The sequence below is a fragment of the Macaca nemestrina genome, chromosome 5, assembly GCF_043159975.1.
Source record: "Macaca nemestrina isolate mMacNem1 chromosome 5, mMacNem.hap1, whole genome shotgun sequence".
Classification (NCBI taxonomy): Eukaryota; Metazoa; Chordata; class Mammalia; order Primates; family Cercopithecidae; genus Macaca; species Macaca nemestrina.
In genome coordinates, this window is record NC_092129.1 from 146,466,590 (window position 1) to 146,493,740 (window position 27,151).

The 27,151-nt window shown below is 48.3% G+C and overlaps 1 protein-coding gene across 5 annotated transcripts in view; it reads right to left on the reverse strand.

Moving 5' to 3' along the window:
• Positions 1–244: 244 nt before the first annotated feature.
• The window catches only part of LOC105474519 (patatin like phospholipase domain containing 1), a 73,213-nt gene continuing 46,306 nt past the window's right edge, over positions 245–27,151 (reverse strand). For 4 of the 5 annotated variants that reach the window (XM_011729260.3, XM_071097146.1, XM_011729255.3 and 1 more), the window contains 9 exons: positions 23,324–23,556; positions 21,454–21,519; positions 20,176–20,385; positions 19,150–19,210; positions 11,774–12,382; positions 8,157–8,241; positions 6,838–6,963; positions 3,226–3,331; positions 245–2,510 (listed from right to left, as the gene is read on the reverse strand). In XM_011729260.3, the coding sequence (XP_011727562.1) occupies positions 2,460–2,510; positions 3,226–3,331; positions 6,838–6,963; positions 8,157–8,241; positions 11,774–12,382; positions 19,150–19,210; positions 20,176–20,385; positions 21,454–21,519; positions 23,324–23,476 (1,467 nt within the window). In that variant the 5' untranslated portion in view covers positions 23,477–23,556 and the 3' untranslated portion in view covers positions 245–2,459. Of the gene's footprint in view, positions 2,511–2,560; positions 3,332–6,837; positions 6,964–8,156; positions 8,242–11,773; positions 12,383–19,149; positions 19,211–20,175; positions 20,386–21,453; positions 21,520–23,323; positions 23,557–27,151 lie in introns of those variants that run through there. The other variant, XM_071097145.1, reaches the window with a different exon arrangement.

Consider the following 27,151-nt stretch of genomic DNA (forward strand, 5'->3'; position numbering starts at 1 on the left):
CTCCTCTCAGGTGACACATGAGTATTTGTTCCTCAGTCCCCGAAGGCTCACCCTAATGCTCCAAGGATAGCAGGAGGAGGCGACATTATTATCCTCCTCTCACAGATGAGGAAACAGAGGCTCAGAGTGGGGAAGCGCCTTGTTCACAGTCACACAACCAGATACAGACAGAACCCAGCCAGGATCAGGCTCTGATAACTCCTATTTTAGTGCCCTTCCCTCCACTTATGATCTTATCCATTAGTTCATTTATTCAACCAATGTTTATTGAGCACTTACTGTGTACCAGCTCTGGTGCTAACTGTGTGGAATACACAAATGCAAAAGACATAACCCCTGCCCTCAGGATGCTCACAGGCCCCACTGGTTATGGGGCTTTTGTGCCAATATGAATATAGGGCACCATGTGCGGGTGCTGTGGAGGGGTGGGGCCCCTCAACTCCCACCATAGATGTTTTTGGTTTTTTTCCCCCAAGTGCTGGCAAGTATGTAGAGCAACACAGATGGTTTTTACAAGAGCACTGAGGTGCATGGAGGTCCTGCTGCTTTGCATGGCTTTAAAAAGGTGGGCAAGTAACATCATAACATAATTAACCTAATTCCCTCCCTCTGAGAAGTCAGAAGCCTAAGTGGGTGAGTCAGAGATAATGGGGTCAGCTGAGAACCGGTTGAGCTGGAGGTGTGAACTGGAGGTGTTAGCTGGGTTACAGTGGGGTTGTGCTGTGGGTATCAGTCAGAGGTGCTTGTCTGGAAGAAAAGACAGCATTCTGGTGTTGCCCCTGGTACAAGCGAGGCCTCCTAGTTTCAAAGCACAGTGGCTGACATGTAATAATCCATTCATGTTGATTAGGAAAAAAAAGAGAAAAAGGAGAAAGAAACTAGTTTGGGTTGCCAGATTTAGCACATAAAAATACAGGAGACCCAGTTAAATTTGAATTTCAGATAAATTATAAATAATTGCAATATTGAGGACATACTCTTACTAAATAATTATTCATTGTTTATCTGAAATTCAAATTTAACAAAATGTCCTCTATTTTATCTGGCAACTCTGAAACTAATGTAAGAACAATTATTTTAATTACCTCAAAACAAGAAAAATAATTAACCCAAGTGAAGGGAACAAGTGGATGTATTAATACTTTAACATAAATGACATTAAGAGCATCTGAGCTCTAAATACAGACTTTGAATTAAAACAATAATTATGATTAAGTTCTAGTCTTCCTTGGGTCCCAGGGAACAAGCATTCCTGGGCTGTGCAAAAGAGGCCACTCTCCTCCCCCTAGTTCCCAGGCCTCAGGCTTCTGCAAACATGGAGGCCACTCCTGGAAGAAAGGCCTGCGGCCAGGCGGGCCTCTCTGGTCAGTCTCCCCCCAGCACACACCTCCAGCTGCTTCCTTTGGCTGGTCTGGTCACAGATCAACCAGAGTAGGCAGACGATGCAAGACCCCTGGGACTTTGACCCTTTTCAGGGTCTCAAAGGTACATTTTATTCCCTGAAATGGCCATGTTAAGTGGGGTCTGTTGCCACAGCTGAGCCCCAAGCCCCTAAATCCCCAACCCCACCAGGCTTAAATTTGCATATGGCTTCCTCAGGCTCCTAAGGCCAGTTTAGCATCGTCCTCCACCCATTCATTCTGGGTTTTGCATTTCAGGATTTGGTAAGCAAATGTACCTGAGGCCTGTGGGCAGCTGGGGCTTCCTTGCTGGGCCTGGCGGGGACTGGAGATTGTCTGCTCTCTGGGGAGGTGGGGGGCAATTATTTTCTGGACAGGCTGGAAAAATTGAGGCTGAAGTTGTCTTCCTCATGGAACATTTTCACTGAGGTGTGAACAGCAGACAGAGAGTTAGCCCTCATTTGTGTTGGCTGCAGGGGAGGGACATTTGGCCTCCTTCTTCCTCTACAGCCACCCAGGACTTCAGGGCAGCCCATCTCAACACCGCAGCACCACAAAATCCCAGGGGAGCTCGAAAGATCTCGATGCCTGGGCTGCCTGAGCAATTTCAGCCAGTGATTCCAGTGACCAGCTCAGGCCAAGCCGTTAGTACACTGTGAGAATTAAAAAACAAACAATAGAACTTGGGCTCCTGCCACCACAGGAAAGAGGGAGTGTGTCGTTGGCTCAGTCCTGCTGGGCCCCCAAGAGTTTTGCCCTTGGACAGGATCCTGGGGAGAGTAGAAATGATCCGGCCCATCTCAAAGAAGCAAGCTCAGGCCAAGGTTGGGAGGAAGGTCCATGAGCGCCGATCAGTGCTGGCGTCCATCAGTCTGTCCAGAGTAGGGCAGTGGAAGGGTTGAAAGGATCGCAGGGAAGCTGAGATGCTCACCCTGGAAGGGAAACAGATCTTGCGCACCACTGGGACTGGCAGTAGGTCTTGCCCCCGGTCCTCAAAAAGGCCTAGAGTCAGGGGAGTGTGCCGGACAGCAGTGAGAAGCAGGCTTGGCCTCAGGATCCTCAGGTTCTCTCCCATTCCAGCTCCAGTTCTCTCTCACGGCTCACAGCTTCCTAGGAAAAGGACAGATTTGTCATTTCTGAGTCCCCCATCTAGGGCTTCCCTAACCTGAGTTCCACCAAGGATCACCCTTACAGGTTCATACACCTTGGGCAGCCCTGAGCAAGTAGCCGGGCCTTTTATAGCCAATGCACGGAAATTGGAAATCTCAGGTTACACCAAAAGCCAGTTAGGGGGTTCATTTCATTACCCAAGGGTCTTTTGCTGCTTGCAAATGTAATCTCCAGTGGGAGGTGATACAAGGGTGTTTGAAACATCATTCCATGTATGAAAGTTCAACAGATACTTGTTTTTTTAGGAAGGGGATAGGGCTGGAGTGGTCTCCGGATGGCTGAGTACAGTTGTACAGAGTTTACAGTATACAAAGATACAGTGCCATATAAAGGGGGTAGGCGATTCGTAGACTTATGCATGTCTTTGCATGTTCTTTGTAGTTTTCTAGCAGTTGTCAGTCAAGTATCTTACTCTAACAAAATCAGTATATTATGACAATTTTCCAGTGGCTGGTAGTCAGGTTCTCCAGGAAGGAGTGCTATTTTCTTAGTACACAAGGTGCTGCCTGGGCTAGTGTTGACCTTGACTGTGACCAGGAAGGGAAAGGTGGGAGAAGAAGAGGAGTTGGATCAATGAGACCCAGGAGTCACCACAGCATCCCAGAACAGGACAGGCAGTGTCTGCCTTCCAAGGTCATCCTAAGGAATTCCACACCTCAGGGCAGCTGCATTCCTGGATCCGGCTGGGATGAGGTCTGTAGGTGAGCCAAACTGTCTCAGAAGTGGAGAGCAGAGGGAAGTGGAGTGGGCAGGCAGCAGACCTGGATAGGAGAAGCCGAGGAAGAACAGGTGAAAAGAAGGGAGACAAAAGGGAGAATCAGAAGGCCTCATTTCCAAGCCCTACCTCCACCTGCTGTGTGAGTTTGGGCAAGTAACTCGCCCTCTCTAGGAAAATGGAGGAAAACACTTGCGGAGCCCAGAAAAACACTGGGATGTGGACTTGTACATTCCTGGATGATTTTCAAATCTCCATAAATTTCAAATCTATCATTCTGTTGCTTAGACCCTGCAATGACTCCCCAGCACCACATGGGAAGTCCAGCCTCATTAGCCGGTCATTCAAGCCAGCCTGACCTACCTTCCACCACATCTCCAAGTTCACTTCCAGGCCTCTCCGCTACCTCCATCCTTGCAACCGCAGTTAACTGCTTGCATAGACTATTTCCTTGTTCTGGGCCATCCCATGTGCCTGGAATACCTTCCCACACCCCCATCCTCAATCTGACTAACTTCTGCTCCTCTTCCACACCTCCACCAGGTTCTCTGAGATCCCCAAGCTAACAGAGTGAATTAGCTGCCTCTCCTCTGTGCTTCTCTTCCATAGTAATCCAGTGGTTCTCAAACTCCAGCGTGCATCAGTCATCTGGTGGACCATGCACAATACACACTGCTGGGCCACAGCCCCGTTTCTTATTCAGCAGGTGCAGGGTGAGCCCAAGAATCGGCATTCCTAAAAGCTCCTAGGAGGAACCACGCATTCAGATACCCTCTCTCTGCTCCTTTGTCTTGTGCCCCAGCCTACACACTGCCTGGGACCCTCCCAAATGTCCCACACAGGCCTGGGCACTGGTCATAAGGTCCTGACATGTCTTTGTTACCAGAATCACACAGGATGCTTCCACATTCAGCCTCTCATTTAAGTCCTAAATAACCATGGGTTGAAGGCAGGGCCGATGTTATAGAGAGAAACTGAAACTCCCACTGAGTAACTTGCCAGAATGGAGAAACCAGTGCTAACCTCTGTGACTTCTGACTCCCACTCCAGTGCTCCTACCACCCTCATAGGCTGTGTCACTGAGTTGGAACATCAGGACACTGGTGACAGACAACCTGGATTGGGATCCTGGCTCTGCCACCTACCAACTGTGTGACTTTGGGCATATTACTTAACCTCTCTGTGCCATGGCGCTGGGCACATAAGTACTATGTAAACTGTAGCTATTATTATTACACTCACATTGTAATGGGGGAAATTACACAGAAATTCAAAGAAAAGGATCTCTTATGGTGGAAACGGCATCTCACAGACTTGGTAGGAATTAGGAGGATTTGGGGGCAAGATGGGGTCCTCCTTCTCCACTTGTAGCCTGTAGGCAGCCTCTCAATTTCTCAGTCTGTCTCTTCACTTTGAGGCCAGTGACAATTCAGAGTCAGATGACCACTGAACTCTTACTGGAGGAGAGCCAAGGCTAGCAGAGGAAAGCTAGGCTGATACGTACACCCACCCACGCTCCAGGAGAAGAGCAAGTCTGGCATCACTGCTGGTCCTAGAATGAAAGGGGCCTGGAGCAGACTTAACCCAGCCTGCAGCCTAAATACAGCTATCCCAGCCAACACATAGCCCCATGAAAGAGAAACACAAATGTTTGTCCTTGTAATCCACTGAGATTTGGGGGATTGTTTGTTATGCAACGTTATAATAGCAGCAATAACTGACTAATACAATTTGCATCAGAGTATGAATTTCGACCTCTGATTAAAAAGCAATACTGATTAGTGTGTGGGACATCTACACTTTAGCTTTTGTTCTAGCCTCTCTCTGCTTGTCAGCAGGGATATCAGCTGGGGACTCGAAGTTTGCACAGGACTAGCCCATGGATGTGACAGTAGTTGTAGTTTGGGAGGAAATGAGCAGGTTTCTCCTCTTCCTGAATCACTCCCCGCTTCTCTATCCCTAACATTTTTGAGCTTCTCTTTTCTACCCCTTACCCCAGCCTTTGGAATTGCTTAAGACCATCAGTTGGTAAATTGCCACCTCCAGGCAGGCTCATCATCTGTTCTGTGAAAGAACGCAGCAGACAACCACCTGCCTGGTGCAGGAGGTGTGACCCAATGACAACAGTGCTTCCCACAGTTTATGAATGTTGTCTTGTTTGTTTCTATCACAGCCTGTTTCTTTGTAAAGCACCTTCATTCCCAGAAGGTTTGTCGACCAAAGTGGCTCTTGCTGAATTTGACAGTTCCTGCTTCTCTGCTGCAGTGGGAAGAGAGCTGGCCCTGGAATCAAGGAACTGGAGCCTGGGCTTGGCCTCCAGATAGTGCTCCTAGCCCCAGGGAGGCTCCCCACACCCACCGCAGACCTGCCTGGCTTCCCACGACCGAACTTGACCATGAGCTCCTAGAGACAGAGATAAGGACACTCAAAGGTCAGGAAAGCATTGGGGCTGGAGATCAAGAATGAGTGAGAAGAATCCCAGGCTGGGATTGTTGATCCCATGAACCCAGGGACCTCTAGCTGCCATCCTGCACGGTCCCTTACCTACCTGTCATCCAGAAAGAACATGTGGTTTGTTCCACTTCCTGCAGCAGCTCTGAGAATCTCCTCCTACCATACTGCTTCCCACCACTCACCAAGTGCATTGCTTAGACTTCGAGATGGGTCTTTGGCCACCAGGTGAGCCTCTGACCCTTGTCTGTCTGATAAATCCCTGTGCTCATCCAGGGACCCCACTTGGGACAAGAACAACCAGGAAGGATGTTGCTCAGAATGATTAGAGGTTTCTCTGACCAACAAAGACTTGAAGCAAATTAAATAGCAGTGTGGGTCTGTTCCATTCAGAGAATACTGTGTTACCCAGGCCAGACTCCAACTCCCGAGCTCAAGCAATCCTCCCGCCTCAGCCTCCCAAATAGCTGGGACTACAGGCACATGCCACCATGCCTGGCCAATTCAGAGAATACACTGATAACCCAATGAAATAATTGTAAATAATACCTGGCTTGGTTTGAATTTGAGGCTGTCATTTGAATTTGTGAGTGTGTTTGTATACCTGCATGAGCCTTTAATTAAAATATGATGACTCAGTAAAAAAAAATTAAAACTTGGTTTAGGTGAGGCTTAGAGCCACCGTGACTGGCCTGTCTAGTTTTGTTTTTAAGTAGCATCTCTTCAGAAGCAGAGAGACAACCAGCTAACCTCTGGGAATTATATAAACATAACATCTACTTATTGTGAGCTATTACACATGCTGCATTCTATGAGGCAATTTACATCATTGATCACATTAAACTCTCACAACTTTGTGAAGTGGTATCATCCCCATTTTACAGGAAATGGAGGCTCAGGGAGAGCAAGTGTCCCAACCATGATCCCTGAGTGGAGTTGTGGCAGAGCAGGAATTTTATGTTGGATGTGTCTGTTCCAAAGCCCAACCTCCCACCCCTCCACTACTCCTCTACTCTCCCCTCCATTCCTCAGAATCTCCCTGAACACAGTTCCCAAAGCTGCTCCTCTCCGTGGGATTTAAGGAACATTAGTCATTCTCACTGCACTTTGCCGCTTGGTTTTTTGGATCGCGGATGTCTTGGGAAACCTTTTCTGGTGCCACTTGTCTTTTGCTTGTTCTTCTTGAAGACCTTATTCACCCAGTTTGAGTCTTCAGCAGGGCTCTCCCTAGGCAAAGAGATTAAGTGGTTCATTATGGGCCTGGCCTGGGCCCTCCAACATCCGGGCCTGCTCAGCTCCGCAAGTGGGCACACCCGTGCTATGGTTCTCAACCCTGGCTGAGCATTGGATTTCCCAGCAAACTTTTAAAAATATAATCGATGAATATTTATCTAAGTAACATCATGTCCATGAGTCAACTGAAACTCAGACTTTTATACAGTTATATGTAAATTTAAAAAGGTTTAAATTATGTGAACAAAATGCATAACTTATGCCTAAGCTCAAAATTGTTAAATTCATACAAACTCTTTCAAAAAGTTTTATGGTTAAAATTATACTTAATGTGGGAAGCAGGTAAATTCTAATACGCTTGATGTGAGAGAGAGTGCAAACATTAAAAGCAAGAATGCCTCGGGCCCTGCTCTCTCAATACCTGCAGCTGTGGTCATGGAGAAACCCAGCCACTGCCAGAGTGGTCCCAAGGCAGGGAGGGATCAGAGGGGGCTGGGGTTGTGGGGAGAAATACCCTCGACCCAATTTCTGATCTCCTGCGGTGCCTCCCCGACTGCCAGTACAAACGGCATTCAGCCAGCAAGGGAGCCTGGGTAATGTGGTCCTCAGGGATGTTAAAAAATGCAGATCCCCAGGCCCTCTCATAGTTATTGCAAAGATACAATGGAGTGTATGTTGCACAACCCAGACACTTGATGTGCATAATAAAAAAGATTTTCTGGGGACAGTCTACAGTCTAGGACTATCAGGTCATTATGAGGCTAATAGAAAATAGTTCGAGTAAGGAAGGCCTTTGATAGAGATCCTTAATTCATGCCATGCAGGAGCTGCCTAAGGCTGGGAGGTAGGATGCCTGCAGGCCTTCTTGAACGGTGGTATCACCGGAGAATAAAATATGAGGGCAGGGGATGCGCATTCTCACACTGCACTCAGAGAAGGAGCATTCCCAGTGTGCAGGAGAAGAGAATGACATCAACACGGACAGGCTCCTTCCCCACACATTGCCCTCACTGAACAAGAGAAGGCGGCTTTGTGAGACGTAAAGGGGTGGACCTGTAATCACACAATCACACACACCAGAAAAGGATCCCAGGGTTCCTGGGGCAGCTAAGGTGGTGGAAGATATGGCTTAGCCGGGCTCCCTTCTCCCGCCCAAAGGAAAGAACGTGCTCCATGGAGAAACTTACATGACATAAGGCTTGCTGACGGTTTCCTTCACATGAACCAGAGGCACGGCGCTTTTTGGATTTGAAGAGACAAGAGGAGCTACAGCTAAAAGTAAAAATATAGGAAACGAGAGGGAGATGGGGAGGGGGGATATGGAGTCATTTTTGAAATAGCAATAGTAAGTAAATGAGAAGGTTTAAAAACAGCAAAGAACTCTCTTTCCTCAAATTCTCATCTTTACAACCAGAGTCATGCTGTGAGACTTGACTGAGATGCAGGCCTGCGGCATCTGTGGAGGGGCTGACTCGGACCCTTGGTGGAACATTAGAAACAACTCCCAGGGAAAGTGCAGTGGCTCACGCCTGTAATCCGGCACTTTGGGAGGCAAAGATGGGTGGATCACTTGAGGCCAGGAGTTCGAGACCAGCCTGGCCAACATGGTGAAACCCTGTCTCTACTAAAAATACAAAAATTAGCTGGGTGTGGTGGTGCATGCTTGTAATCCCAGCTACGTGGGAGGCTGAGGCAGGGGAATCACCTGAGCCCCAAAGGTTGAGAGTGTAGTGAGCTGGGAGTGGGATACTGTCTCAAAAAAAAAAAAAAAGAAGGAAAAGAAAAAAATAGCGCCCTCACAGAAAGCAGTGTGTTAGGGAAGGTTTTCAGGAAAATCCCCTGGAGGGGGCTGGACTTTCCATCACATGCTTCATGTAATGCTTTTTGCTTGTTTCTTGGAACAGAGTATTAATAGTTTCACAACCGTTGCTCTTAAGTGAGCTCTTTGCATGTTTCTAATGAGTATGGGGGTACATAATATATGAAGGTTAATATGTAATTATGTATTATATATAAATAAAAGTAATATAAAGTATATGTAGGTTCCTCTGAAGTTATTTTGTTAGAGGCCTGTTGTATGTCCCTAACTCTCCCAAATCTATTCACATTGAGGCTTGTCCTTCTGTTTTTGGATTTTCCTAGGGCTTTTAACAATTTTCCTGTTCCCCAACGCCACCAATGGCCATCATTAAATGACTGATACTACTAAACTCTAGGGCAGGGGTGTCCAGTCTTTCGGCTTCCCTGGGCCACACTAGAAGAAGAATTGTCCTGGGCCACACAGAAGATACATTAACAGTAATGATAGCTGATGAGCTAAAAAAAAAAAAAAATCCAAAAAAAATCTCACAATGTTTTAAGAAAGTTTATGAATTTTTTATAGACTGGTGCATTCAGAGCCGTCCTGGGACGCGCATTGGATAAGCTTGCTCTAGGGCGTCTCAGCTCTGCCTAACTCGCATAGATGGCCTAGGATGTCACCATTGAGGCTCAGTTGTAGGCTATAACATGGTTTCTCAATCTCAGTACATGCTATTGACACTAAGAGTTAGCGCTTTTTACAGAGGCTATTCTGTGAATTACAGGGTATTTTTCAGTGTCCCCAGCCTCTAACCACTAGGTGACAACCAAATGTCTGCAGACATTGCTAAATGTCTCCTGGAGACAAAATCACTTCCAGTGGAGAATCACTAGACTATATATGCCCTCTATCCACCCCCAATATGAGTGAAGATGCCAACTTGGGGCCCAGGATTGCTCAGGTACGTGAAGATGGCCACCTTCATGCACAGGTATGATTAATGTAAAATAAATGTTTTGCATTCAACAGGAAATAAGAGAGCAGGTAAAACACTGTGACCTATTTTCTGACTCTTTTTTTTTTTTTTCTGAGACGGAGTCTCACTCTGTCGCCCAGGCTGGAGTGCAGTGGCAAGATCTCTACTCACTGCCACCTCTGCCTCCCTGGTTCAAGTGATTCTCCTGCCTCAGCCTCTTGAGTAGCTGGGACTGCAGGTACCTGCCACCATGCCCGACTAATTTTTTGTTTTTTAGTAGAGATGGGGTTTCACCACGTTGGCTAGGCTGGTCTCGAACTCCTGACTGAAAGTGATTTGCCCGCCTCTGCCTCTCAAAGGCATGAGCCACAGCCTAATTTTCTTAATGGCCTTTTGTTTCTGTCTCATTAAAAGAGTCAAAGTAAACCTGTTCCAAAGAAAGGGCATCTCTGCCAACTTGGGGCTAATTCCCAGAGGAGGAGACATTGCCGATCTGTAACGTTTACTATAATAGCTCTGGAAATTTGGCTGAGGACCATGAGCACCCTACAATCTGGCTTCAGTCCCTCATCTGGGTCTCTGTCCCTCTGTCCCCACCCAGACCATCCATGGTGGCCACACACATGTCCTCTCCTTCCTAAAGTACCTTGAAAGTACCCTGCACATCCCTGCACTGCAACTGAGCGTCTTAAATAAACAAAATCGGAAATGCTCTTTCTACTCCATCCCATATATCCCACAAACCATGATGTTCAAAATCCTGCCCATTTAAACTCACCAGTCACCTCCAAGAAGCTTTTCATACTCCCCCTGATCTCCTGCGGTGCCTCCCCCACTGCCAGTACAAACGGCATTCAGCCAGCAAGGGAGCTTGGAGGATCTTATTCTCTACGAATACCCTCCAACACTGTGTTTTTGTTAGTTATATAGTACTTAATACTTCCGTTTTTTTTTTTTTTTTTTTAATGGATTTTCACTCTTCTTGGCCAGGCTGGAGTGCAATGGAGCAATCTCGGCTCCCTGTAACCTCCAGCTCCTGGGTTCAAGTGATTATCCTACCTCAGCCTCCCAAGTAGCTGGGATTACAGGCATGCACCACCATGCCTGGTTAATTTTTGTATTTGGTAGAGATGGGGTTTCACCATGTTGATCAGGCTGGTCTTGAATGCCTGTCCTCAGGTGATCCACTCACCTTGGCCTTCCAAAGTGCTGGGATTACAGTTGTGAGTAACCACACCCAGGCCCTGACTGTATTTTTGAGGTTAGTATCCGTGTTATCTCCTCTGCTGAAAGGGAGATTTCCTGAGTAAGGAATTGAGAACAGTTTATCTTTGCAGCCTATATAGTGGTGCTTCTGAAATCATCTGTAGTAGTAAGGAACCAGTTTTTAAAAAATTTCTTTGTAGTCTAACAAACTCGTACTTTTGTGAAATACAATGCAAATAAATTAGTAAAAAATGGTCAAGCTCCAGGATGTTGTGGCAATACCTTAGTGCTACAAACATTTCTAAGTGATTACTCTTAATTTCTGCATTCACTCCGTGGTGGGCTAGTAACACACAGTTGAGGGCTGGATTGGTCTGCAGACCACTCTTTGAGTAGCATTGCCCAGCACAGCAGGTTTCACAGTAAAAATCTACTGGCCCAGTGGTCTCAAATGTGAGCAGGCAAAAAAATCACCTGGAGAGCTTGTAAAAAAGACAGGTGGGCCCCACCTCCAAAGTTGGTGATTTAGTAGGTCTGCAATAGGACCTGAGGATTATAATTTCTAACAAGTTCCCAGGTGATGCTTTTGCTGCGGGTGGGGGGACCACACTTTGAGAAGCACTGCACCAAGGGAATGAACCAATGTCCTTTATACTGCCCCCTTGTGGCGGAATGTCCTCATAATGAACAGAGGCGCTGAAGCTCACTGCTAACTTCATCCATGCACCCCTAGAAAAGCAGTTATCGGCCCTGGTGTCCTTGCTCTCTTGCCGAGGGGCTCCAGGAATGAGAAAGCCATAAGAAGCCAGAAGGGTCCATACCTTGGGGCTGTTCTGGGCCTAGTTCCTCCACAGGTGGCTGAGCAGGGAAGGCTGAAAAAGAACCTCGGGGCGGTGTTTGAGGTGCCCCCACAGTTGAAGGCCCCAGGGATGGCCTGGGTGAAGTGAGTGCCTGAGAGTGTGGGGATCTGGGTGGTGATCCAGACGGTTGTACCTGCTGCTGAGGTGACACAGGTGACAGTCCAGGTGGTGTGGTGGGCAGTGATGAGCCAGGTGTGGAGCTGGGTGGCTTGTGCACAGCTGGGAATGATACAGGTGGCATGTTAGTTGGAGAAAGTGGCGTTGAAGAGGCCAGTGGCTGCGCAGGTGGCTGCTCAAGTGGACAGACTGGTGCTGAAACAGGTGACTCGCATGTGGATTCAAGTGTCTGCACAGGTGGGGACACAGGCGGACTGTGGCCGCCCCTTCCATCCCCTTTGGGAACCCACTCCGTGTGAGGTCGTGGGGCTCCTTCCAGACTGGCCTGCTGTGCTTGAAGGCTTGGTTGACTGCGTTCAGGGCACTCATTGCCAAGGGCGAGTTCTATCTGGCAGTACACTTCCACCCGGGGGAAAATCACTCTCTTGGAGGGAGAATTAAGATAAACAGCATCTAGGAGAAACAACAGCATGGGGTGTTACTCAGCCCAGGCAGCAGCATGGCTTTTGCGAAAATGGTTTCTTGAGTTATTTTCCTAAACAGGATCAGTGCTTTTCAAAGGTCTTTCTGTACTTACTTGAATTTATCATGAGTGAAAACAAACGTGATGGTTCCTGGCACTTACGGTGTAGTGTAGGGGAGCAGGCGTTGCCCACCCAAATCATCTAGAGTTTCAGCTGAGGCAAGTGCAGGAAGAGAGGAGTGTGGTGCTGTGAGAGACGGCAGGTCATCTGAGGGACTGGCAGTGAGCAGAGATATGAAGGGCACGTGGCCCAGGATGGTCAGGGCGGGGTGGTGAGGGTGTTTCAGCAGAGGGAACAGTACACACAAAAGCCACAAAGTTTGAGGACACTCCAGGTGGTGGGGGCCTGAAAGGTCAGTGTGGGGTGAGGGGACCATGCTGGGGGAGGAGGCTGAGGAGGCAGCAGGGGCCAGACCATGTCAGGGCTGTAGGCAGCAGCTAAGATCCTTGGTTTTCATGGCAAGCATTATTGTAGCACGACTTTTAGGCAGGGGAGGCAACCAGCTGAGGCTGGTTCTGAGAAGGTCACTGTGGTTGTAAGACTCTTGAGAAAGGTAAAAGGGTTGCTTGAGTCTGAAGCTGAAGCTTCAGTGAGCCATGATTGCGCCACTACACTCCAGCTTGGGTGACAGAGTGAGACCCTGTCTCAAAAACGATGGGTGGGGGAGGGGCATTTATCTAGACCATACAACAGCCCTTAAATAAGAAAACAAATAATTCAGTTTTTAAAATGTGTAAAAGAGCCAACTGAAAGGGCTCTCGATGGCCAAAGCTGGAACAATTTGAGGAAAAAGATAAAGTAGTATTGAATAATAACCCAAAGTATAACATAACCGTGAATCTATACGGATATAAACATATGATTACCTAAGTAAGTAAATCAGGGAGAAGAGAGAAAGCTCCCCTGCAGAAGAATTCTAAATAATTTGTGTAGATACTTGACCCTTTAGGGAGTAGAGCATAACTTCTGACTCCTTAAGTATGAGCTGTGCACAGTGACTTTCTTCTAAAGACTGCAGTAAGGATAGAGGGAGAAAGAGTACTTTACAATGGAGAAACCCAATGGACGCTACCTCAGTCAGGTGGTCACAGTCAACATCAGCAGGGATACGTCACGTTGGCAGCATGTGCCTGTGAGGTAATGCAATGTGAATGGCACCTTACCTCTGTGGTCTCCTCCCCAGAATTCACAACCCCAGCCTAATCATGAGAAAAACATCAAACCCCAACTGAGGGACATTCTACAAAATACCTGACCGATAGTCAACTCTGTCAAGGTCATCAAGAATAAGAAAAATCTCTGTAATCCCAGCACTTTGGGAGGCTGAGGCGGGTGGATCACGAGGTCAGGAGATCAAGACCATCCTGGCTAACCTGGTGAAACCCCGTCTCTACTAAAAATACAAAAAACTAGCTGGGCATGGTGGCGGATGCCTGTAGTCCCAGCTAACATGGTGAAACCCCGTCTGGCTAACATGGTGAAACCCCGTCTCTACTAGAAATACAAAAAACTAGCCGGGCATGGTGGCGGATGCCTGTAGTCCCAGCTACTCGGGAGGCTGAGGCAGGAGAATGGCGTGAACCCAGGAGGCGGAGCTTGCAGTGAGCTGAGATCACACCACTGCACTCCAGCCTGGGCGACAGAATGAGACTCTGTCTCAAAAAAAAAAAAAAAAAAGAATAAGAAAAGTCTGAGAAACTGTTATAGGCAAGAGGAACCCTAGGAGATGTGACAATGAAATGTAATATGATCCCTGGGTGAGGGTTCTTGGAACAGAGAAACGAATTAGGTAAAAACTAAGAAAACCTGAATAAGCAATGGCTCTTACTTAAAAATATATCAAGACTGGTTCGTAAGTTGTAACAAATGTACTGGACTGAATACCATGGTATGTATGTATCATTCTGTAACATATAACAGATGTGAAACAAACACCCTGTATTATTTTCACAAGTTATCCATAAATCTAAAACTACCCTAAAAACACAAAGCTTATTAAGAGTCTAGGTGAGAAATGTGCAAAAGAGTGGAACGAATGCTTCACCAAAGAAGATCTATGGCAGGCAAATAGGCAAATGAAAAGATGCTCAAAGTCATTAGTCATTAGGGGAATGCAAATTAAAACCACAATATGTTACTGACATGCACCTCTTAGAAGGGCTAGAATGAAACATTCTGAGCATTAATTAAAAAGACCAAAAGTTGGCCGGGCACGGTAGCTCAAGCCTGTAATCCCAGCACTTTGGGAGGCTGAGACGGGCGGATCACGAGGTCAGGAGATCGAGACCATCCTGGCTAACCCGGTGAAACCCTGTCTCTACTACAAAATACAAAAAAAACTAGCCGGGCGAGGTGTTGGGCGCCTGTAGTCCCAGCTACCCGGGAGGCTGAAGCAGGAGAATGGTGTGAACCCAGGAGGCGGAGCTTGCAGTGAGCCGAGATCTGGCCACCGCACTCCAGCCTGGGCAACAGAGCGAGACTCCGTCTCAAAAAAAAAAAAAAAAAAAAAAGACCAAAAGTTTTGGAGGAATGGGAATGCTCATCCACTGTTGGTAGGAATGAAACATGGTACAACTGCTTTGGGAAACCATTTGGCAGTTTATTAAAAAGTCAAACATGTATTCTGGTTATATATCCAAAAGAATTGAAATAGCATCTGGAAGAGACATGTATACATCCATGGGCACTGCAGCATTATCCACAATAGCCGAAAGATGGAAGCAACCCCAGTGTCCCTTGTCAGATGGATGGACAAAGAAAACGTGGAATATATTTAGCTTTAAAAAGGAAGAAAATCGGCCGGGCGCAGGGGCTCACGTTTGTAATCACAGCACTTAGGGAGGCCAAGGCGGGCGGATCATGAGGTCAGGAGATCGAGACCATCCTGGCCAAATGGTGAAACCCCATCTCTACTAAAAACACAAAAATTAGCTGGACGTGGTGGCATGTACCTGTAGTCTCAGGTACTTAGGAAGCTGAGGCTGGAGAATCGCTTGAACCCAGGAGGCATAGGTTGCAATGAGCCGAGATCGTGCCACTGCCTGGGCAACAGAGCGAGACTCCATCTCAAAAAAGGAAGAAAATCCTGTCACATGCTACAGCTGCAACATGGATGAACCTTGAGGCCATTATGTTAGGTGAAATAAGCCAGTCACAAAAAGACAAATACCACATGATTCCATTTATATGAGGTACCTAGTGTAGTCAAAACCATCAGCATAGAAAGTGGAATGGCGGTTGCTGGGGGCTGGAGGAAGACAAAAGGGGGAGTTGTTGATCAATGTGTGTAAAGGTTCAGTTTTGCAAGATGAAAACATTCTAGAGATCTGCTGCACAACAATATGAACATAGTTAACACAACTGAACTACGTGCTTAAAATTTGTTATGTGTTTTTTTACCACGATTAAAATATTTGTGGATGTATGTTAAACATGCATGTACGACGCAATCCCGTCATTCCATTTCTAGGTATTTACCCAAGAGAAATGAAAGCATATGTCCACACCAAGACTCATGTATGAGTGTTCACAGCAGCTTTATCCATAATAGCCCAAATCTGGAAATGACCTAAATGTCCATCAACAGGGGAATGGGTAAATGGGCTGTGGCATATGCATACAGTGGTATATTCAACTCTTTTGGTAGGTGAGCTGTGGTACATTCATACAGTGGCACGGAACGTAATAAGGAACAAACTATTTATACATTCAACAACATGGATGAATCTCAAAATAATTATGCAGAGTGAAATAATTCAGATTTTAAAAAAAGAGTTCACATTGTAGTGAATTAATCTGTGATGGCAGAAAGCAGATCGGGGTTGCTTGGGAAAGGCAGGGGGTGAGGGAAGGTGGGAGGGATCATGAAAGGGCATGAGGAAATTTTGGGGATGACGAATTATTCACTATCTTAATTGTGGTGATGGTTTCACAGGGGTGTGTGTGTGTGTGTGTGTGTGTGTGTGTGTGTACAGAGAGGGAGACACTTACCAAACTGTGAGAGGGAAGAAGGGAGTCGGGGAGGAAGGCGGAAAAGAGGTTTGGCCAGGCATGCCTGAATGCCGGATGGATATTTTAGACATGGCATCCTCTGAGCTCCAACCTCACTCAGCACCCACGTTCATACATCTGTGTGGGGAATGCGGATTTTCAAGCACGCCAGCGTGCACTGCCCTTCCCTTTGGCAGGAGGCCGCTGCCAGGATGGGCCGAGTGTAGAGAGAGTGGCTTGCCTGGCAGCAGGAATAATTAATTCTCCTCCCTTGGGAGGGAGGAGAAAGAGGTTGTGAGAATGTGAGCTGAGAAATGGAGGGTGACACCTTTTGGGGTATAGTTTCCTACTGGAGGTGACCCCCCACCCAGAAAGCAGCCTGAGGGAGGCCAGGCGGACTCCCATTTTCTGTTCCCAGATGGCAGGTAGGGATAAGGGTGTGGCTCTGGAGACCAGCTGCAATTTCTCAGTATGTGTCAGTAGTTCCTGTTCACATCTGATGCAGGGAGAAAAATCCACTCCCACCAAATCCAAGAGGACTGAGGTGGTGGAGGTGAAATCTGTGCTGAAAAAGCCATGCCGTACACTGGCAAATTGGAAGAGGAAGCAAAAATAGTTGGTAGTCAGCACGAGACCATTTCTCCCTTAGGAGTTGTATCTGTTCCTACTTGGAGTGATTCCAGGGCCATTGAAGAAACCTGCCCCATCCATATACTGGCTCAATTTTGGGGGCGGATTCCTGAAGTGCCACCATCAGGTTTCACCCTGCAGTAGGCTGGACTGACCGTGGCTAGGACTCAGCACGTCTCATGAGAGCTACCATTTATTTGAGCATTGTGCTAAGGTCTTGTGGCTTCGCTCCTTTAATCTTCGAAATAAAACCATAAGGTTCCATAATTAGGCCCCTTTTACAGATGAGGAAACTGAGGCCCCAGGAGATTAATTACCTGCTCAAGATCACACAGTTAGTAGGTGTCAGGAGCTAGGATCTAAACCCCCTTTTTCATAGGTTAGGAAACCAAGCCTTAGAGAGGAGAAGCGATTATCCGGAGGTCACATAGCTATGGGTGAGGTGGGGGCCTAGAGCTACTTGCCTCTAGAGCCCAGGTTTTCTCCATCCTGCTCTCCTATCTGTCCAGCCTGTCCACCCCCCTTGTTGGGAGAAAGGACCCAGGAGAAAGCAGAGACAGGATAAGGGGAGTTTGGGAAGCAGGAAGGAATTTTGAAGAAGGGAAAAATAAGTGAACACCTCCTAGGAAGAAAATCTCATCCAACCCCTTAATCTCACCCACAGAGTATTTTTTAAAGCTACATACACAAAAAGTTTACCACAGAATTACCCATAATCACAAACATTTGGAAACTCAAAGGAATGATCAAGCCAATTTTTCTGTACAGCTATGATGGAATATTATACAACTGCCAAAAAAGACAGTCACAAAGACGTGTGGCAACAAGGAAAATGCTTCTGATGTAACATTAGGTAAACCCTTTGATCTAGTGATCCTTTTTTCTGAAAATAATTGATTCTAAATATGGCAAAGCTTTTGTTGATTTCTTTCTTTTTTTAAAGACAGGGTCTTGCCTGTAATCCCAGCACTTTGGGAAGCCCAGAAGGGTGGATCATGAGGTCAGGAGATCGAGACCATCCTGGATAACACAGTGAAACCCCATCTCTACTACAAAAATACAAAAAACTAGCCGGGTGTGGTGGCGGGCGCCTGTAGTCCCAGCTACTCGGGAGGCTGAGGCAGGAGAATGGCGTGAACCCAGGAGGCGGAGCTTGTGGTGAGCTGAGATCCGGCCACTGCACTCCAGCCTGGGCGACAGAGCGAGACTTCTTCTCAAAAAAAAAAAAAAAAAAAAGATGGGTCTCACTCTGTCGCCCAGAGTGGAGTGCCGTGGTGCAGTCATGGCTTGCTGCTGCCTTGACCTCAAGTAGCTTGGGCTATAAGCATGTGCCACCATACCCAGTTAATTGTTTAATTTCTTGTAGAGATGGGAGTCTCACAATTGCCCAGGCTGGTCTCAAATTCCTGGGCTCAAGTGATCCTCCTGCCTTGGCTTCCTAAAGTTCTGAGATTACAGGCATGAGCCACCACATCCAGTCTTGTTCATTTCTTGTAACAAAGATGTTTGCCATGGAGTTAGCACATAAAAGACATGTCATTGGAATTGTTTCTTCCACCCTGATAAAGCACAGAGAATATATAGGTGGAGGGACCACCATTTCAAACCTACACAGTGCAAAGGCTCTTCTCTGTGATTTGCTGGTCACTCAGAGTCTTACGCAAATATAAACTAGTGACATCCAGTTCTACCTTAATAGTGCAATTTTACTGGAAAGAGAATAAAGTGGAAGAGAATGAAATGACATGAAAATGGAATTCTCCAGGGAGATCTGAACTCTGGATTTCCTAAATAGAGTTTTTACATTCATAAACATACATGTACAACTGTCCTAGACACTGTGCCCTTAGTTAACCCCAAAGCCCCCTTTACATGGAGATCCTATTTCCTAGACCCAGTGGTCTGGGCTGGGTGATGCAGCCTGTTAGATCCCCACCCCCATTTCCAGCTCTCCCAGGTGAAGGGCATCTCCAGGTCACAAATTTGGGGGGAATACCCCTCCACTCAGCCCTTCTACGGTTTGAACTGTCCCTACCCTCCAACACTGCCCTTGCCTGGGGCCCCACCGGTACTTACTCAGTCGCCTCAAGTACAAAACTGCATCCTCGTACCCTCGGTAGTAGTAATCGTGCAGGATCTGGGGGCGGGGCACCGGGAGAATAACCAAGGCTGCGGTGATGAAGGAAGCCACAGTTCCCCTGACCCAGAGCTGCTACTCCCATTGCTCTTGAACTTTATTTGATGGACTTTTCAAAACATACCCATCCAGTGTCCCATCCCTCACTATCTACTAAGAAGAATTGGGGAGCAATTCCTGGTCACACGCCCCAGTGATGCTGCGTTCATGAGTGACACTATTCATGGTGGATCCTCAGCCTCCCCTGGGCAGGAAAGTGTTGGGTGCTCATGGCAGAACCAGATGAGGTGCATTGGGGCCATATGAAGAGCAAAGTTTGGAGCCTGAGTTCAGGTCTCTGGGCTGCCCCTTATTGGCTGTGTTGCTCTCACCTCTCACAGCCTCAATTTCTTCATCTACAAAATGGGGACAGCAATAATATTGGTCACAGAGGATGCTAGAGGATTACATGAGGTATTACCCACAAAGCCTTTTCTGTAAAGGGCCAGATAGTAAATACTTATTTTGGGCTTTGCTGGCCACATGCAGTCTCTGCCTAATGTTCTGTTTCTTTTTCTTCTTTTTTTCCCCCATAACTCTCTAAAAATGGAAACCCCTTTCTTAGCTCACAGGCTGTACAAAAACAAGCCATAGGCTGGATATGGCCCGTGGGCTGCAGTTTGCCGACCCTTGCTTTGGTACATGAACTGTCTGAGTGGAAGGGTTCAGTTAATATTTCTATCAGCACTTCTGACATCATCTCGCTTTACAGGGGAGAACATTGAAGCAGGAAGAGCTTAAGGCACTTGTTCAAGGTCACATAGCTAGTTAGAAGCAAGGCCAGTAGGCAGGTCTAGGAGGAAGTTTAAGGGATCATTTGAGGGGAGGAGACTCAGATGGAACTTGAGTGGGCCCCAGTGGCTCTCTAACCCCACCCCTAGTCCCTGGTACCTTCCCCTACTCCCCAGACCCCTCCTGCCTCTCACCACCAGGTCCGGGGGGAACAATGCATGGGTCATCCTGGCGATGTTCTCCAGGGAGAACTGGAAGGAGCAGTTGAACATGCGAAAGTCGTGGAAGATGGCGGGGCAGTCCCGGGGACAGATGTCCTGCTGCCCACTGAAGGTGGAGATGGTGATGGCGTCGGTCCAGAAGGCGCAGGGCTGCATGCCTGTGAAGCCCCCATCAATGTACCTCTGTGTGGGGCAGAGTGAGAAATGCTCACCTGGGGCCAGAGTTCTCAGCCCCACTCGGAGTACCTCAAAATGGCCCATAGGACATGGTACCAGCTTCAAGGGCCCATCAAGGAAGGTCCAGAAGACCCTTCGGGATAAGCCTGGAGATGGAGGTCCTGGTGGGTGTGTGGTGTGCCCCTGGTCACTTGGTGAGTCCGCACTGGCCTCTGGACTCCCAGCCTGGTGCTCTGTCCTGCACTGATCCTCCCTCCGCTATCTTAGTGGTGCTGAGACTGGGGCTCCCAGGGCTCGTGTGCAGGGGACCCATACTCTGGGTAAAGCAGGAGATGTGCCCCTCTGCCACAGCCCCACCACCTGTTCACCCACAAGCCCCGTCCTTTCTGGGGCTTCTGTTTTCTCACCTATGAGTGAAGGATGATAAATACTGAGGCTCTAACTCTCAGGCTGGCTGACGTGCAATACGGGCTCCATCTACTACCTGAATCCTAGTCTCTGGCCCTAACTTTCTCTGCATATAAAATGAGGAAGGGGCATGAGCTAGACCATCACTACTCAGAGTGTGGCCCACCCACCAGCAGCATGGGCAGCACCTGAGGCTGGTTAGGAGCGGATCCTCAGGCCCTGCCGCAGATCGCCTGGATCAGAACTTGTGTAGTTTTACGAGACCCCGAGTGATTCACGGGCACATTAAAGTCTGTAAGGCCCTGGCCTAAAGGGCCTCAGAAAACATCCTCATCATTTGAGGTTCCAGGTCCCAGCGCTTCAGGGTCCACCTCCTCTGTTCCGAGAAGTCTGGGAAAGCCTGCCAAGCCTATGGAGCCTTGATTTGCCGGGCTCAGCAGTGGGTAGGCGGATCCAGAGAGGAGCCCACCCCAGCTGGAGAAGTTCATCTTAAAGACCCAGAAAGCCATCTACATTGGGAATTCTGAGTAACAACACGAGAAATTCTCCAACTCTAGGTCCTCCCACTGCATTCTGAGACCACCCTCCTGCTCCCCCAGGTGTGAGTCACAGGGACCCGAGGTCCCCTGGATCCCGGTTCACCCCTCACCATGCTGGAGCACTCACCACACCGCGGTAAGTCGGGGGGATGAGGCCGCAGTACACGGGGACGAAGCAGCTGCAGTATAGGGCCTGTATGGAGAGAACAGGGCTGAGATGCCGGAGGCCCAGGGGGCGGGGTGGGGACGGCTCGTCTGTCCGCTGCTGGGCCATCCACCACCAGGCTGGACCTCCTTAAATCCTAAGTGAAGGTGCCGCATTGGGAAGCAAAGCTCCGAGTTCAATTCCTGGCCTGGTCCTCACTAATGGGGTCCTTGGTAACCTACTTGGTCCGTCTGGCCCTGACATCCCAGCATTAAAGTGGGAGGGGGTCCTCAATAGCTTCAGGGTTCCTTCTGATGCTGAACTTTCATGAATCCAGTGGGATTCAACAACCACTAATGTGTGTCAGCAAAGGAGGCTGAGAGGCCCACCCTTGGGAGTGCTCTACAGGGGGGAGTGAGCAAGTGGGTGACGGTGCAGTGGGGTGACAGGGGCTTGGTGGAGGTGAGCATGGGCACTGTGGCTCCACAAGAGGGGTGCAGGCAGGGTGGGAGGGGATGAAGGCAAGTGCCCTGGCAGGAGGGACTGGGTTTCAGCAGCAGGCAAAGCAGCGTAGGAAGGAGGGAGGGGATCCCGGGCAGAGGGAGCGGCAGGTAGGAAGGCCCAGAGGTCTGGCTTGTGTGTGGTTTGCTAGGGTTGGCATGGTAGGAATGGAAGGTGGCGGAGAGGGCCGGGGAGAGAAAACTGCAGCAGTGGGCGATGAAGTCGGAACGGGGGTGGGCGTGAGGAGGCAGATCTGGAAGAGCCGGCTGCTGATAAACCCAGGGGGCCATGAGGAGTGGAGGAGGTGTCCGTGCACACTGCCTATTAATCCCTCATCCCCAGGATTACTGCCAGGCCAGTATGGGATGCAGATGGGGAGGCAAAGGCCCTGTATGTGGGGAAGGAAGGAGAGTGGAGATGTGGGGTGGAGGCCATGCAGCTTGACCCCTTTGTCCCGAAAGACAATGGGACCTATCTGCAGCCCTCTCCAGCAATCATTGTTCATAACTAAAGTTCATATTAATGAGCTTAGGGCAGTGCACTCAGGATTAGCATGCACTTTTCTTTTTTTTTTTTTTTTTTTGAGACGGAGTCTCGCTCTGTGGCCCAGGCTGGAGTGCAGTGGCCGGATCTCAGCTCACTGCAAGCTCCGCCTCCCGGGTTCATGCCATTCTCCTGCCTCAGCCTCCCGAGTAGCTGGGACTACAGGCGCCCGCCACCTCGCCCGGCTAGTTTTTTGTATTTTTTTAGTAGAGACGGGGTTTCACCGTGTTAGCCAGGATGGTCTCGATCTCCTGACCTCGTGATCCGCCCGTCTCGGCCTCCCAAAGTGCTGGGATTACAGGCTTGAGCCACCGCGCCCGGCCTAGCATGCACTTTTCTAAGTGATAACTGATTTGGTAGTAATTCAATCCCTTATCAAGGGCCACTGGAAGTGAGGAGGCAGAAAGGGGGCATGGGGGCCCGTCTCCCCTGACTGTTCTCACAAACTGTGAGTAATTCAGAGAGGACGCAGGGCAGCCCAGCCTGGAAGGCCCTGAAAGAGCCCCAGGCCCTCTGCAGGTCACACCTGGGCCTCTGGGAAGCTTCAGGCTTAGCACAGAGGGCCAGACAGGACGGACGTGAAGGCCAAAGCATTGAGGGTGGTGGTCAAGCCTGGTTTGTCCTGGGCTTCTGTGTCCATCTCATCTAACACTGCACCTTGCACAGGGAGACACTGGGGGCATGAAGCAAGGGAAGGACTAGGGAAGTGAGGCAGATGGGTGAGGCATCGGGCTGGGTGGTGGAGAGAGAGCAGGAGCAGCCCTCCCACGCCCCCTCTTTGGCCCTCCCTCCCTCCCAGCCCCCTTGCCTCAATGAGCTCCTCCTTGGACGTGAACTCTGAAACCACCACACTCTCCCCGTCCGTGAAGCGGGTGAGGCTCACATGGAGCTTTCCCGTGGTGACCTTGTAGGAGTCCTCGGGCAGGACCCGGTACAGAAACTGCCTCATCATCTGCACCATCTTGCAGGATGGGGACAAGGGCCCCAGGAAGGATTTCTTCACCTCGGCCACACCCACATTGAGGACTCTGAGGTACTCATCTGCAAAGGAAGCAGAGAAGAGGGGGTGGTCGGCACCACCCAGTGGCCAGGGGCCAAGGGAGGTCTAGGGTGGTTTCTCCAACTCATCCAACAAATGGGGAAACCTAGAATTCGGGAGCTGGGAAAGCCCCAGGAATCGGCCTGCTGTCCCGCACATGAGGAAAGCAAGACACTGAGGAAGGAAGTCGCTGGCTCCAGAGAGCCCAGAGCTAGGCGATGGTGGAGCTGGACCCAGGCGTCCTGACCTTTGTCCAGGAGTTGCTACGTGACAGACACCTTCTTATCAACAGCTAAAGGAACACTTTACCCCAACCCCAAATAGCTTTCCGCAACTTCTTGTCACTCTGCCTGGAAGTCCACTGCCAGACCACAGTTCTGGGATCCTGTATGAGATTCCTATGAAAACACTGGTGCAGTTGGAAGCTGTTCCCAAGTGATGCCCTGGGATACTTGCTTTGTGCCCATTGAGTCTGTGGGCAGGGAGGGGGTGCTGGCCTTGGGCCGGTGAATCACGTGGAGGAGGTGAACTTTGTCTTGAAACCATTGCGTCACCTTTCCTTTATGGCCCTGGTCCAGGTCTGAGAGGGAGATGACCCTGAGATATGGAGTATGTAAGGCTCGCCTGTGCCATGTGCTCAGAGGGCAGATGTGCTATTCAGGGTGGCAGAAGAGGGTGTAATGTTCCCCACCCCAAGTCCCCAGAATCCCACCAGGGAAGTCTGTGTTGTCAGCTTAATAAGAAGTGATAACTTGCTTAATTCCCACAACAATACTGGGAGATAGGTATTTCTATCTTCCTTTTACTGATCAGGAAACTGAGGCTCAGATAGGTAATATAACTTTCCCAGGGTCAGCGTCAGCCAGTTAGTAAGTGGATAAAGTTAGCATTTCAACCTAGGTTGTGTGACCCCAGAGCCTGGGCTCCTTCTACTACGCTAAGCCAAAAGCTTCTTCTGGAGCTGAGCCCACACCTACTTTTTGCTGACCACTGCTCATCTCTACCCTGTGCAAGCCTTTGGGAAAATCAGGAGTGAAGATAGCTCTGGAAAGGATTGCTAACTTTTTTAAACAAACATTTATTTGTAAAACATGCTGTAATACGCTATAGTGAAGAACTTTCTTATAGTTAGTGTCATGTAGCAATGGCTACAAGGGAAGCTGTGTGGTCATGAGTTTTCCGCCATGGGAGGTAACCAGGCAGAGGCTGGATAAGTACCTCTGTCAGAGAGTTTATCAAAAAGATTCCTGCATGAGTGGTAGGGCTAGGATTCCTTCCAGTTTTGAGATTCTGGGATTCTCATAGGCACCTCGCAATACATCTGGGAAGTAATCAGTGTGCCTTACTCGCCTATTTATAAACAGAGCAGCTGAGACACAGAGCGGTTAAGTGATTTGCCCAAAGTCACATGGCAATTTGGGGACAAGCCAAAACTAAGGATGCCCTACTCCTCTTGTATTTTACAGTTTACAGATTATTCACCCCAGTCCTGGAGGTAAGATAAGAAGCTTCAGCACCATTTTACAGATGCAGAAACTCACACAGAGAAAAGGTAAGTGTCTTGCCTGAGGTCAGGCAGCCAGGCAGTGATTTTTCTGACTCCATACCCCACCTTCTTTCCCTGGGATTTGGACTGATCTCAGGAATGAAGAGGCTGAGCAAGCCTGGGTTGCCATGGTGACAGCCTTTTTTTTTTTTTTTCCCCAACCTTCAGAATTACACCTGCTTATGTGTAGTAGGGACCGCCCTGAGCAATGGAGCATCATAGCTGTTACCCTCCTACAGGGGAGGGTGCTCCTGGGAGGCAGAAAGGCCCTACAGTTTTAGTAAGGTTAGACTTACCATGTGCCAACAGTGGTAAACAGTGTCTGCCCTCAAGGGAGGGCAGAGGCTAACCCACTCACAGGTGACACAGCAACTGCTCATTTGGATACCAAGGTGTTGGATCACTGAGGTCTCGCCCATAAGACCAGCCGGGATGGGGAGTCAAGCCAGGGCAGGGAATTCTTAGTGACCAGCTTAACACCTTGCAAGGGTCAATGGCTTTTCCCATGATGCCTGGGAGCCAGGAATGCCTGATCTCCCAGCAGAAGCCACCCCTGGGAGGGAAGCAAGGAAATTTGTTCTTATTACAAAACTCAGACATGCTCATTATGGAAAAACTTTTAAAAATGCAGATAAGCAGAAAAAAAATAAAATGTCTTGGAATCCCTCCTCCTAGTGACTAACATTTGGTCTGTCTCCTTAAACTATATATTTTATTTTTATTCATACTTATAAAGGGTCATACAATACATACTATTTGTAATTTGCTTCTTTCACTTAATCTGTTGTGAATGTTTTTCCAGGTCAACAAATATTCATTTATAACCTAATTTGTTTTTTCAAATAAGGTTTTGTTCTGTCACCCAAGCTGGACACCATGATAGCTCACTGCACCCTGGAATGCCTGGCTCAAGCAATCCTCTCCCCTCAGCCTCCTGAGTAGCTGAGATTACAGGCATGTGCCACCATACCCAGCTAACTTTTTTATTTTTGTAAAAATAGGGTCTCATTATGTTGCCCAGGCTGGTCTTGAACTCCTGGTCTCAAGCAATCCTTCCACTTTGGTCTCCCAAAGTGCTGGGATTATAGGCATGAACCACTGCACCCAGCCTATACTCTAATATTAAAAGCAGTATGGAAAACTGTTGTAAGGTTATACCATTATTTATTGATCAGGAAACCAAGAGTGGTTGGCTATTTAGTTTGTTTCATTGCTTTTCTAAATAAATGATGCAATGAACAATCTCATGCTAACTTCTTTATCCATATACTTATTTTCCTTAGGATAAATTCCTAGAAGTGAGAATGCTAGGTCAAAGGCATGCATATTTAAAGTCTTATAATGTTTACTTTAATGGTGGCTTTAGTATATTATTCATCTACAGTCAACTCACCTATTCAGTGGTGGGAGTGGGTGACAGGAACAAAACATGGGACAAAATAATGGAAACAGTGTCGACATTCCAAAGTACTGACATCTGAAAATGGTGCTATCTGGAAATTAGCAATGCTCTAGCCAGTCATGTAGCCTGGGAGGAAGAGGGCAGGAAGTTGTCTGATTTTCTCAGTCTAGCTCTGCTGCTGCTGGCTGAAGCCACACACCAAAAGATACTGTTAGCTCTGCATCTTCTTAGTTCTCTCCAGGTGTGTGTGTGTGTGGGGGGGGGTGTGTATGTGTGCGTGTTCCTGTCTGTCTTCAAAGTCTCTGTCTTTCTCTGTGTCTCTCTTTGTCTCTGTGTCTCTTCTCTGTGTCTCTCTTTGTCTCTCTCTCCTTTCTCTCTCACCCAGCAACTAATCTGGTTAAACAAATCTATGCTAGTAGAAAGTTAAGTGTTAAGCATAGCAATTGCTGGGTGCTGAGAGAGGGGATAAATTTAGCTTACTTCTTTATGTATTACCATATTTTCCAGCACCTTCTCCCATTTAAAGGCCTCCTTCCGAGCTGCATGCTGCCAGGCTCTGAGACACAGAGTCCCATACTAACCACAGCGAGGTTATTAGAAGCAGCACCGCAGACCCAATGTGTCCTGATCAGGGTACTCAAGGTTGACT